General features: G+C 47.3%; 2 protein-coding genes and 1 pseudogene across 2 annotated transcripts in view; 1 reads left to right on the forward strand and 2 right to left on the reverse strand.

Annotated features, from left to right (window-relative positions):
- Positions 1 to 912: 912 nt before the first annotated feature.
- Nobox (NOBOX oogenesis homeobox) lies at positions 913 to 6541 on the reverse strand. Its single transcript, XM_041635033.1, has 9 exons — positions 6505 to 6541; positions 4753 to 5077; positions 4565 to 4644; positions 4134 to 4240; positions 3722 to 3828; positions 3391 to 3476; positions 2931 to 3162; positions 2329 to 2624; positions 913 to 1360 (listed from the first exon to the last, which is right to left on the reverse strand). The coding sequence occupies exons 1-9, from the start codon at positions 6539 to 6541 to the stop codon at positions 1050 to 1052; spliced, it is 1581 nt and encodes a 526-aa protein (XP_041490967.1). The 3' UTR covers positions 913 to 1049.
- On the forward strand, positions 1472 to 1677 carry LOC121435581 (annotated as a pseudogene).
- Positions 6542 to 12024: 5483 nt separating the features above from the next.
- Tpk1 (thiamin pyrophosphokinase 1) overlaps positions 12025 to 12804 on the reverse strand; it is a 362458-nt gene continuing 361678 nt past the window's right edge. Inside the window, exon 9 of the mRNA XM_041634882.1 lies at positions 12025 to 12101. Coding sequence (XP_041490816.1) covers positions 12085 to 12101 — 17 coding nt within the window. The 3' untranslated portion in view covers positions 12025 to 12084. The remainder of the gene's footprint in view (positions 12102 to 12804) is intronic.

Below are 12804 nucleotides of genomic sequence, written 5' to 3' on the forward strand. Positions count from 1 at the left end.
GGGAAGAACCGCTTTCTTGCTATACTATTTCAGGTATCCTCCACCCCTCATTCTTTATTCCTATTATCCCCACCCTTCATCAGAAAACAATTTTGGGGGAAGTTAAGTTAGGATTCACAGTAACAAGAGTTATATAGCTTCATGCCCTCATCCAATAGCTTCTATGCACTCACATTTCTCCAGTGATCCTGCAAGGCCCAAATTTGAGGAGCCCAGACTCGCTTTCAGTTTGGGGTTTGGGAATAGACTATTTTAGCAGCACAACTAAAGGCAAAATCATAAGGTGCCTAAATCCCTCTTTAGTGAAGAAATAGACCTATAAAAATGCCAGGCTCCGGACAATGATACACAGTGGGGAACTCCTTTAAAGGTTACATCTAAGAAACACCCAGAAGTATGGCACCCGGCGCCTGTCTGCATTCTATGCTCTACCATACAGTTTGTGAACTGAGCAAGGGGCTAGAGATTGAAACACACAAAGACTCACAGAGAGAGACACAGGTCATCATTGATGCCAGAATGCCCCAAGAATGCCCCCTTTATTGTGTTCAGGGGCAGATTATATAGAGATAGCCATGCCCCAGCCAAACCCACCAGAAACCACTCTCCTGCCATCAGGAACTCCTGAAGGTCTCTTGCTCAGAGCAGCTGTAGGCACTCAGACCAGAGGAAAACAAGTTGTTTACAAGAAACAGGGTCTGGGGGCTCACTGTTCCCAACACAGAAGCACAGCTCTTCGTTCACAGAAAAACACCCAATAGTTACTGTTTTATTGCATACACTGGACACCACCTCAACATCTAGGAAGAAACTAAAGTCACAGAAAGTGATGTATCATTTACAAGTAGCATGGCCCAATTCTCTTCAGAACTTCTAAGTGTTAAAGGAGAAAAAAATGCCAGCTCTCTTCCTTTATAAAACCTAGGGTAGGAAGACCTTGGGCTCCCATACTAGGCCAGTCCATAGCCTTTCCGAATGTTCAGTCCTGCTCTTTGCACGAGTGCCTCAATCCTGTTCTTCTCCACAGTCCCCTGACAAGGACCTTCTCTTCACTCTTTAGTCCCAGGGCCATGGCTATTCTTAATCTTGTCCCTCACTTCCTCTCGTGTGGGCTGCTCAAGGGAAGAGGCCGTCTGCTGTTCTGGCGTTTTGTTCAGTGAGGACCCTGTCTCTGGTCTAGTGCCTTCAGCAAGCCCATTGAGTTCTAATGGAAGGTGCTTGCTTATAGGCTGAGCACACGGAGCTGGAAGCAGGTCTGGAAAATAGCCCTCTGCCCCCATAGGGGGCCCCAGAGTCTGCGGGTAGAGTGGACCAGGGAAGGGAGGTTCTGGCAAACAATGGCCACTCCAGGGCCCTGGACCTGTGGAGTCAAAGAATATGGGAATTATTGGACATGACAAAAACATTGAAAACCGGTCCTCTCCTAAGCTACGTGTCTTTGCCTCCTCAAGCTGCCATCCCGCAATCAGTCATGGGTCAGGTAATGCAGTTTGTTAGCCAAGTCCGCAGTGCGGAAAGGACTCAGTTCGGCTGGTTAAAAGATGCACCATGCCCGACAGGAAAGAATTCCACAAGATTGCCATGGCCACAGCCATAGGATTTGCTATCATGGGATTCATCGGCTTCTTTGTGAAACGGATCCATATCCCTATTAATAGCATCATTGTGGGTGGCTGAGTGCTTTCTCCTCACGGGAACTAGGAGCAAATGAGGGTGTGAGAAGCTTATGAAGTAAAAAGTTGCCTGTATACTTTGTGTTTTTTTTCCTTTTCCCCTCCCCAAGAGGTTTTGTATTTCTAAACTAAAATAATTTCAAAATAAACATGTTTCCCGTGATAAAAAAAAAAACATTGAAAACAAATTGTGTGAGTCTCTTTCTCCTTCTTCAGGCCCAAGATTTAGGTCCTAGTGCAGCCTGGGTGAATCATTAACACAAGCATCTCCCCTAGGAACAGACGGGCTCAATTCCAGGCCCTGGGATTTAGTAGACCATAGGTCAAGGCCAAGAGCTGGCCCTTATAGGCACCAAGGAGATCTAGAACCACCAGACATCTCTATCATTCATAATGGAGGACTTTGGGAGTTTTAGAAGTCTAGGGAGTTTGGCATAATGGCTGCTGCCATTTCTGTACCAGGTCCTTTTGTTCATTATTTCTAATAGTCACCAAATCCTTCAGCAACAAAAGTTTTTCAGTCGCTAAAAGCAAGGGCCAGAAGTTTGCTCACTACCCATGATCTGCCTCATTCTGCCTTCTAGATTAAGCAGGCATTGTGTCTTTCTCAATTTCAGACAAAAGTGGGGAATCTTCCTTTCCAGTCGCAACTCACCCATATTTCCAGTAGGTGGCTGTAGCAAGATCTGACCTGGTGGCGGCCCTGGGCAATAATCCTGCGATGTGTCCCCACTGAGGCCAAATGGAAGTGAGAAAAGAGAGTCTTCCGGTGGTAGAAAGCTTGGAATGGGCAGAGGGAAGGGGGGCAGATAAGGAAAGTGGGGTTGAAAGGGCGGGAAGAGAGGGGTCTGCGGAGCCTGCGAGAACTGGAATGAACCCAGCTGGCTGCTTGCTTGATAATCCTGAAGCCCCAGGTCTTCCAAATTTGAGCAGGTGGGTGGGGAGGTGATGCTGGGGGGGGGGGGGGATGGGGACAGGGGAGTATTTAGTGAGGTGCAACAGTGACCTCATTCCCAGTAAAATGACCAATCCCTCTTAACCCCTCTCCTTTCTCCATCTCTGTGACAACATCAAACCCTGGATTGTCGCCAGTGCCTCATCTCCTCCTCCCACCACAAACCCCCTGCTCACTGCTTCTCACTCTTTCTCTTCTATTGCTATAAAGAATTAGATCATTCTTACCGAAAACTCAACACATCTTTTAACTCCGCAACACATAAGCCCTCTCAGCCTTTCCCTCTCCCCGCTATCCCGTACCTGGTACCCCAGGACCCACAGGGCCTGTCCTTTTGTATGCTGTTACTTCCAGGAATGTCCCTCAGTGTAGGCATCACTTGAGGAACGTGGATAGGACTAAGGGAAGGAGGAAGGTTGGTCCTTCGAAGAGGTGGGGGGCTGAAGAGTGGTGGGGTCATTGCCATCCTCTGAGCACCCTCATTGCGCTGAGAGGGGGTCTGAGTCTGGTCAGAAGCCAGCAGCATGGGGGGCTCTAGGAAAGTATGGCAAACAGAACCTTTCAGCATAAGAAGGTGGGGATAGAGAGGCATCTAGGATCCTGCTGAATGGCAGGCAGTGCAACACCCAGGGAACCCGGGCACAGGACCCTGGAGAGCTGTCCCCATGGCTACCGCTATGGAGCAGGGACTTTCTGTTCCAACTGTCTTCTTAGCTCTCATCTTCCCCCACCCAGGGAAACTTTCTGAAAGTGGTAACTGACCTGGCAAGGCATCCAAAATGTGCTCTGGAGGAACGGGGCCAGGTTCTAGATCTGTTGGCATAGGAGCTAGGAGCTCAGGAGCAGACCTGGAGGCAGAACGGACAAGACTGTAGCTTCTATGGCCACTGGATTTAGAACTCAGATTTGGTGCAAGGCAAGGGCCACTCAAAGGCACCAGCAACTCCTTGACTCCAGCCCAGCTCAAATTCCTTGAAGAATTCCTTGAAGTCAGTAACCCCGAGCACTCACACCCAGCTACCAACAAGACCCCCAGAACTTTTATGTGCACCCCACTTCTGCTTGGTATGAACAACCCAGGAGCTATTCTCACCTGTGTTGACTGCTGTCAGCACTGGGGGCTACAGAACCGTCTTTAGTTCCCTTCTCACTCAGTTTCTCTGCTTTTCGCCATTTTGCCCTACGGTTCTGAAACCACACCTATGGACAGAGGAAGGGCACCTGAAACTTGAGATTGCTGACAGAGACTGTCTTGGGTGTCACTGTGGAGGAGACTTTACTTGGTTTCAGCTACCTCTTAGCTTAGAAATATAAAAAGATCTCTGTGGTATTCTTCTTCCTCATTTAATTGGTTAAAGCTGTGGCCCATGGATCAGTTGGGACACCCCTGCATCTGAGACTAACTTCTGTCTCAATCACAGCTGAGACTGAACACATGCCCCCCCCTCTGATAGCTCTGACCAGCAGCTACCATTTCACCCCACTGACCAACAGCCCCCCTTTACCATGATGCGTTGAGGGGTGACCCCCACCATGTGGGCAATCTCTCGGCGCTTGTCACCGTCTGGATAGTGGTCTTCCTGGAATATCCGTTCTAGCTCCTCCAGCTGGTCTGCGGAAAAAGGGGGGAGGCTAGATACCACAGCAGGAGAGAAGAAAAGGAGGTACCCACTGGGCATCCATAGCAGGTACGCCCATGGATGCCAAAGCAAGAGCCATGCCTCTCAGCATGCATAGTGTGATATATGCATTCTGACTCTTCTCTCCAGGTCTAACAACACAAGACAGCTTGCCTGGTCTTCCTTTCTGGGGTCAGAGATGTTGGTGCTGCCATGAACAAAGAGAAATATGCAACAAAGTAACTAACCTTACCCCAGCATCTCCTGGGGCCACACTTTGCGCAGAGCTACAGTTTCTTCTACCTTTCTGGACTAACCTGAGCGGTACAGGGTTCGAGTCTTTTTCCGAAATTGAAAGGTCACTTCTAGGGATTCCTTCAGGTTCTCCTGTTGGCTCCTCTTGGCCAATGTACTGAGGACACTGGGGGCTAGGCCTGGTTCAGAAAGCATAGTTTTTTGTGTAGCATACATTGAGTGACATCATGAAGATAACGTTCATGCTAACCCCGTGGTGTTAGGCTTCCTGAGCTTACCGGGGACTGCAGAGATGGATGGCTTCACTTTCTTTACCTCTTTCTCTAGGGGAGAAGAAATGTCTTTCCGGGGCTGGGGACTACATGCAGCTGGTGCTGGGTCTTTGTCGTGGCACCCTCTGCAGCTGCCATCCCTCATTAATTCCCCAGAGGTCTCCGACGGTGGTCTCTTTCCAATGCCAGCCCTGGAGGATGAGGACTGCTTGCCTTGGTCATCTTCAGGAGGTGGGGTAGAACCCTTCAATGGTCCCTCCGACTCCAGCCCAGCAATCCTGGGCTTGCCTCCAGCATCCTGACCTGTGGAGAGCAGCAACCACTGGTGTTAGGTGCCAGAGCCCCTTTCTCCCTACAGCTGATCAATCTGCTGTGAGAACCTAAGCTTTCATTTTCCTGTTTTCCAAAAGAGCTTGGAAGGAGACACGGAGGACGGATTAGATGCTGCAGCTGTAACCCCAACCATAAAAATTCCTTGCTACTTCATAACTGTAACTTTGCTCCTGACATGAACCATAATGTGAACACCTGTGTTTTCCAATTGGTCTCATGTGACTGGGACCCCTGTGGAAGGGTCGTTCAGTCCCCCAAGGAGGTCACAGATTGAGAACCACCAGATTAGCTGCTCCAACTGCTTTGGAAAATTTAAACAACCATGGCAACCCTGATGGGGTCTTAATGTGAGAACAGTGGAAAGCTGGGTACACATCTTAGTTTTTCCCAGACATCAGAGGTGCACGTTCAGGGGACAGGTACCAGTTCGGATCCTTATAATAAACGACTGTTAGGGGAGGGGTGAGTAGGACGAGAAAACCAGACCTATTTTTCTGGCTTTCCTCAGACTAGCGCCCTCCACCCCGCGCCCCCAAGCTAGGCTGCCCCCACTCTTCCACCCAGTTCAAGTCTTTTACAGGTGAGGAAAAGCAACCATCCGGAAGGAAAACCCCCTTCACACCATCGTAAAACTCACCCCCCAACTCTGAACCCACTTAATATGCGCCCACTGTACCCACTGGATCCCCATGAGGCAGGCATTTTCCCACCAGGTGATAAAATGGGGGCCTGAGGAATAATCCACCCAAGATCACACAGGGCTGGGGTATAGAGGCACAGGCTGCCCTTAGCCACCACCTGGAACTTTTCCCGGGATCCCAAACAATCCTCTTCTTTTCTGTGTATACTCCTGACAAAATAAAATTTACTTCAGGGAGTTTCTGTCATCTCCAATGAAACAGAAAATGTTTAAAGGAAGGCTAACTAAAAAGCCTTTGATGTTGCCGCTAACAAAACACTTTCTAACAATACATAAAGCTCTTGGGGGCAAGCCCTGACTCTGAAGCTTCTTCCAAGGGATTCTCGATATACCGTGGAACCACTTCAGAGAGGTGGAGAAGGGGTGCAGCCAGGGGGTGAGGGGATCAGGGTGGATCAAGGGACACTCAGACAAGTAACAGTTTAGGAGGGCGTGTAGCACAGTAAGAAACATGGTGCATAGTGGACGCTCAACAAACTTGGACCTTGTTGGATTAAGGGACTGTACTGATAGAGGTGAAGAGTCTCCGAACCTAGATTATAGCAATGTTGGAGACCTAAAAAAGGATGTGGTGAGGTCACCTCCCTTTCCCACTATCACCCATAGACCTAAGCAGCCTCTTAAGGTTGACTGAGTGGCCAGCAGACCTCACGGGCTCAGTAAACCCTCACCAAGGTCGATCCTGATGCGTGCTTACCCCGTGTTTTCCTGCAGAGCTTCTCCGCGGGCTCCATGACACAGACTTCCACCTCTCAGCCCGCCCTGGTACCACAGGCGCAGCCTTAATGAAGTCCGTGGGGTGGCCAGGTGTGTGGAGTCTGCACAGGCCAGGGCGCGCGCAGCAGGAGCTTGCGCCCCCAATCCCTCCCCCAGGGCGAGGCACAGCACACCTGGGGTTGGGATGAGGGGCTAGGAGATCCATCCTGCAGTTTCCTGGCCGCCTTCTATGCAGCCCCAAGCGGGATCAGATGCCTGTCACCTTCCTAGAGTTGGGGCAGGAACAGAGCGGCTGCAGGATTGCAGGCCTGCTACTGGGATGTCTTTGAAGGTGCGGTTCTCAGGCTCAGCACCTGAGCATCAGGATTGGGGTTACATCCTGATCCTTGTGTAAGGAGACTTCTGCAACTACTCATGAAGAGAGTCTGCGAATATGAGGCCGCCCTATCTTCTGCCTACTTCAAGGATTTTTGTGGCCCAAAGTCCGAACTGATTTGAGTATCCTTAGCAATCAGAATCGTTGGCGAGTGGCAGGAAGGAAGCTGAAAGTACCCTAGGCCTAGAGAAGATGACCTCTTGAACCCCGCCCAATTTTGCGAGTACAGATGAGGTTGAAGCTAGTCCAGGTTTTCTTGTTAGTTTTAGTCATTTAGTATCAATTTTCTAAGCTAAGGAAGAAAGGAATCCTGGACCATGGAAGGCTTCTTATTTCTCTTAGAAAAAAAAATCAAAAAATTTTAAATTCTTACTGCTTCTTACTTCTACCACGGGAGTAGGAGAGGGAGAGGAATGTAAGTGCTGGCCAGATTGAACCAGCTGCTGGGAGCTGGAGCGGGGTGAGGGAGGCGTCCTGCTAAGAGCTCAGGTGATTTGATTTTAATATTTAAGAGTTTCTGGACACTTGGCGATTCCCCGCTGTATTAAACCATCAACTACCAGGACATTTTCCTGTGGTTTACTCCAAGAGACTGTGGGACTCTTAGTTCCTTCTGAAACATGAAAGTGTAAATTAAGGGCCAGTAAGATGGTTCAGTGGGGAAAAGCCCTGTTTTCTCAAACCTGATAACCTGAGGAGGAAGGAGAAAATCAACTGCTGAGAGTTAGCCCCTGACCTCCATAAGTCCTGGGTGGTGCATGTGAGTACACACACACACACACACAAAATAAAAAATAAAATTGAATAAGATTAAAATGTAGACTAAATAACTTTATAGCAATATAATCAGAACTTCAAGCCTCTGCCCCTTCAGAACTTCAATTCCTATGTCCCCAATAATACTGACCCCCTTTTCTGAGAGAATTTTTGACATAATATCCTGTTTCTTTTTATAAAAAAATATTTATTTATTTATTTATTATGTATACAATATTCTGTCTGTGTGTATGTCTGCAGGCCAGAAGAGAGCACCAGACCTCACTACAGATGGTTGTGAGCCACCATGTGGTTGCTGGGAATTGAACTCAGAACCTTTGTAAGAGCAGGCAATGCTCTTAACCACTGAGCCATCTTTCCAGTCCCAATATCCTGTTTCTATGCTAGAAAATCTGCAGCATTCTGGGTCAGGCAAGCAAGGAGTGGAAGCAGTGAAGGGGCTCTCTATAGGAAAAACTGGTAGGGACCTGGTCGTAGCTGGAACACTGTAAACATTTGGAGGACAATGACGCCGTGACAGCAACTGTGCGGGAGATGATTGCATACAGAAGGATTTGGGGAGACACAGATTAAAACATGAGTTCAGGAATGGGTTGTGCCTGCATGACACAGCCGGTATCCATTGAGTAGGGGTAGACTTGGTAACCCTGTGCAGCAGAGTCTCTCTTGGACCAGGAAGCATTCCTAGAAGTGCTGCCCACCATGCTGTGTGAATTACCCTGGCAGGGTCTGCCTAAGACTCCAGGTAGCAAGCAAGCCTTAGGGTAAGGGCCTTCCAGTGGCTGGCCCCCTGTGCCCCACACCGCGCTGAACAGAGCACTTAGATCTGGTGTTTTTAAAATTATTCTGGAACCCGGCCATCAACCAGGATTCCTTAAGGAATTTGTTTCAAATGTGCTGCATAAAATGTGTTACAGGTTTAATCCCCGAAATATTCAATATTGCTAGGTCTAAGGAGGGACTCCAAATACGGCACTTTAACAAGACTCTTGAGGGATTTACTATGCTTCCTAATTTGAGACCCTCTTAGACTTTTGAAAAGTAGAGTCAATTAAAACTTTCCCTGGAAAGAACTGGGGTGTGTGTGACTCCTCACACAAGGCCCTGGGGATGTTTCTCAGCACTGCAGAGCAAAACAAAAACACACTACTAGGGAAGGAATGTGGAGGCTGTAGGGGATGGTGGCCCAGAAAGGGGAAGGAAATGCGCTTTCTTCCTAGCCTAGGGCATCTCCTTGCAGTGAAAAGCAGGATATAATTTCTTAAATAGATTAATCTCTCACCCTTCTGAGCCCTTGCTCCTGTTTTTGTCTTTTTTCTCCCAGGCTGCTCCCTAGCAGGACAAAGGTAAGAAAAACACTGTTGCTGCCTGCCCAACTGTGAGTGACACAAGGTCGAATTATGTAAAAGGTTTTGGGTAGGGACTTGGGGAACTTAAAAAGTTTATTATTTTTCCAAACATATAATTGGATCGTTGGGGTTGGGATATAAAACTAGAAACATTTCGTCTTTCTTTTCTCTTGATCAACTGGGCTTTTATTGTGATTTCTTTCCCTCTCAATGACACAGTTTAGTGTTTTCCTTATTTACGTGAAGAATGACTTGTACGTGATGGCCGCAAGTGGATTGTGTGTCAGATGTACAACGTGACCTGCTTGTTGGGAAGGTATGGTGTTGACAAAATGGACCATTAAGCCCTACCTCTGATGGAACAACATGAAGTGGATGGATTATGTCTGGGTGGTTAACACCCTTCCCAGACAAGAAAGATGTCCCTATTACCTGGGAGATGGCAAGGGTTGTTTTAGAAGTTCCTTTTTTGTTGTTGTTTTTGTTTGTTTGTTTGTTTTGGTTTTCTGAGACAGGATTTCTCTGTGTAGCTTTGGTGCCTGTCCTGAAACTCACTCTGTAGACCAGGCTGGCCTCGAACCTACAGAGATCCGTCTGCCTCTGCCTCCAGAGTGCTGGGATTAAAGGTGTGTATCACCACCACCCATGTTGGGGTTCTTGAGAATATTTATTTTCAAGTCTTGCTTGATTACATGCCCTCTTCATAATTTTTGACTATTTGACATACTCAACTCTGTTTGGAGGGAAGGCAAGTTTTTATTATTTGGTTTCTTAGTTTTCAGAGCCAAACCATAAACCATCACTACTATCCACCAAGCAAGGGCCATTTGTTACAATGTCTTTTTCTTTTACTCATGGATATAGCCATGAAAGAAAAAACGAAATGTGTCAGCTGCCCCCAGAAAATTATCTCCCTTGCCTCCCAGTCTGTGTGGAGCTAACCTTATAACTTAGGTGAGCAAGGGCAATAAGCTCTCTTTGTCCTTGCCCTTTCTTTTTATCTAATGAGAACCACAAATGATAGACGGAGAACGTATTTTTCAGAGCAGTAGTTCTTTGTGCCACACCCAAGGTCACTGGGAGACCTGAGACCTGAGAAGCACGAGGAAGTTGTGGAAGACAGCTGGAGACTTCCACAGGCCTCAGATAGGAAGAAAGCAAACACGGGAGGCCAAAAAGAGGCTCTCTGGAATGAAGCAGGAAAACTGAGACAGGCTGAGGCAGGCCCAGAGGTCGCCACTCCAGATCCGGAAGGGGACACATAGCAAGGTGACCCAAAGCTGACACTGCCAATGCTGGGGAAAGAAAGGAGGAAGCACCCAGTCTCCAGGCAGAGGCTTTCTCTGGAGAGCCAGCCCAGGGAGGTTTGAGCAGCTGGGGAAAGCGATTGAGGACACCTGGGTGAAGCCGGAACTGCCCTGGCAGGGCCAGATCAGATCGGGGTGTGCGAATCCACACAGTCAATCTCCATTTGCTTAGAACACTCCAGAATGGAAGCTTGTGATAGAGTACGGACTGGGTGTGGCAGGCAGCTGCTCGTGTTTGGAACTGACCTCCACTGTCTGGGATTTTTTATTTAGAACATCCTTTTCCATATACTCTATTATCGGCCCATTTTGGAGGCACCTTTCTCCTTTCTGTTTTCCTCGAGGCTTCTGGGGTGCCAATTCCAGCGGCACCTGCAAGTCATCTCCAAAACTTTGTTTCAACCTTCCCCGGACTTGGCTCCCTCTGTTCCTCCAGTTTCCCAGAAGCCTTTGCTGTTGCCTTTCAGTCTTCAAGAATGGCCTATGCCCTCTCATGCCTCCGGACACAGAAAAGCCGGTTATCAGCCGGGAACATCTTTCCCTCCCTTCTATTTCAGTCAAAGTCTTACTCATACTTCAAAGCCCAGCACAAATGTTCTGTTTTCCGTGGAGCCTGACTCAGCTAGACTTTACTGCTCCTCCTTTGTACCGCCCTTGAATTATTCTGTGTTTATATTTACATAGCATTATTTAACACAGGCTGACCTAATTAGAATTTTTCCCATCCTCCACCGGATTGAGCTCTTAGATGATAACATCTATCTCTTTGTTATATGTCAGATATTTCCATGTTAAAAAAAAATTAACTCACTCTTTTTTTTTTACAGTTCTATTATTAGTCCCATGTTATTGAAGAACAAACTGTGTTATGATCTTAGATACTTTCCCGAAGTCACAGAGGCCAATAAAGATTGGAACCCTGTCTGTCAGGTTCCCTCTTGAACTCCTAGGTGGTAGGTTATACTGTTTACCTGACTATCAGTCACTGTGCTTGGTATACTGATCTGCATACTGCAGAATAATAGCTTCATTGGATCAAACGATGTCCACCAATGTCAGGAGTCAGGACAGGAAAAATGACCATGGCTATAAAAAGGTCCACAATGATGGAGCCGTCTTGACTCTTGACTGCCATGGACGTTCAGCAGGTCTGTCTATACAGGGAATAAAATTTCATAGAACTAAATTCACACATGAATGCAGAAGGAACTAGTGAGACCTAAGGCAGTTCTGTGGGTTTCTTGTGAAATTTCATTGAAGCTGGGCACAATATGTCCCCGGAAGCTGGGCGAAGGGTGTATAAATCTCTTTATTGTTTCTGACCACCACATGTGAATCTAACCTTCTCTGAATAAAAAGTAGAAAAAGAAGCAATCCTCACTTCTGGCCCTAAGTTCACATATTTAAGGCTTGTGTCAGTTTAATTCATAAAATCAAATTAAATACTGTATTTTGTAGGTACTAATACTGCTAGATTTGTTGCCAATTTTAAAGTAATCTATTAATTTTTAAAAGATTTGCTCCCCTGCTCCGCCCCCGTGTGTGTGTCCATGCGTGTGCAGATTTGGAGTGCCACAGCTCAGTCACAGAGGAGTTCAGAGGACAACATGCAGAAGAAGGGAGTTGGCCCTGTCCTTCTACCATGTAGGTCTCAGGGATTAAATTCAAGCCGTCAGGTTTGGTGGCAAGTGCCTCTTCCAACTGAGTCATCTTGCTGGCTCCATTTGTTATTTGTTACTTTGTGGGTGTAGCTAGCATGCCAGGTGCTCTGTGGAGACAAAAGGACAACGGAATGGAGTTAATTCTACCCTCATATGGTGACCAGGGTTTGAGGCACAAACTGCTGTTGCCAGGCTTGCGTGGTAAGTACCACTGCCTGCTTAGCCATCTCACTGGCCCCATGGACAATCATTTCTAAACGGAGATTTGGATGATACTAATTTCCTTAACAGGGCTGTAGACAGCCAATCAGAGATGTTTACCTTTCATTCAGTTTTGGGTGGAAGAAAGAATGTGTCTTACCGTGGGACTTGAGTAGGAAGATAATGGTAAATACGTAACAGTTCGACATGGAAAATACATTATTTCTGTTGAAACAACACTATTAGTTGGTACCAAGTTGGCGCATTTCCTTTCTTCCTCTTTCCTTTTGGCAGCTTTTGGTACTCCTCACAATTCTAATTACCGTCTCTGTGTAGCTTCAGGTGCTTCTCTTTGGAAAGCCCTGTGAAATGCACTGTCGTATATTGCTGCAGAGTTCCAAGAGTACAGAGCTGCAGCAGGATGCTACCGCTGCTCTACAAATAATAGGGGGAGAAATATTTTAACTTAATGTCTACCTTTTGTTGTTTTGAGACAAGGTTTTTCTGTAGCTTTGGAGCTTGTCCTAGAACTTGTTCTGTAGACCAGGCTGGCCTCACAGAGATCCGCCTGCCTCCGTCTCCCAAGTGCTGGGATTAAAGGCACCACCT

This window comes from Microtus oregoni, unplaced genomic scaffold (assembly GCF_018167655.1).
Source record: "Microtus oregoni isolate MIOR12 unplaced genomic scaffold, Mior012 000046F_ref0000063, whole genome shotgun sequence".
Lineage (NCBI taxonomy): Eukaryota > Metazoa > Chordata > Mammalia > Rodentia > Cricetidae > Microtus > Microtus oregoni.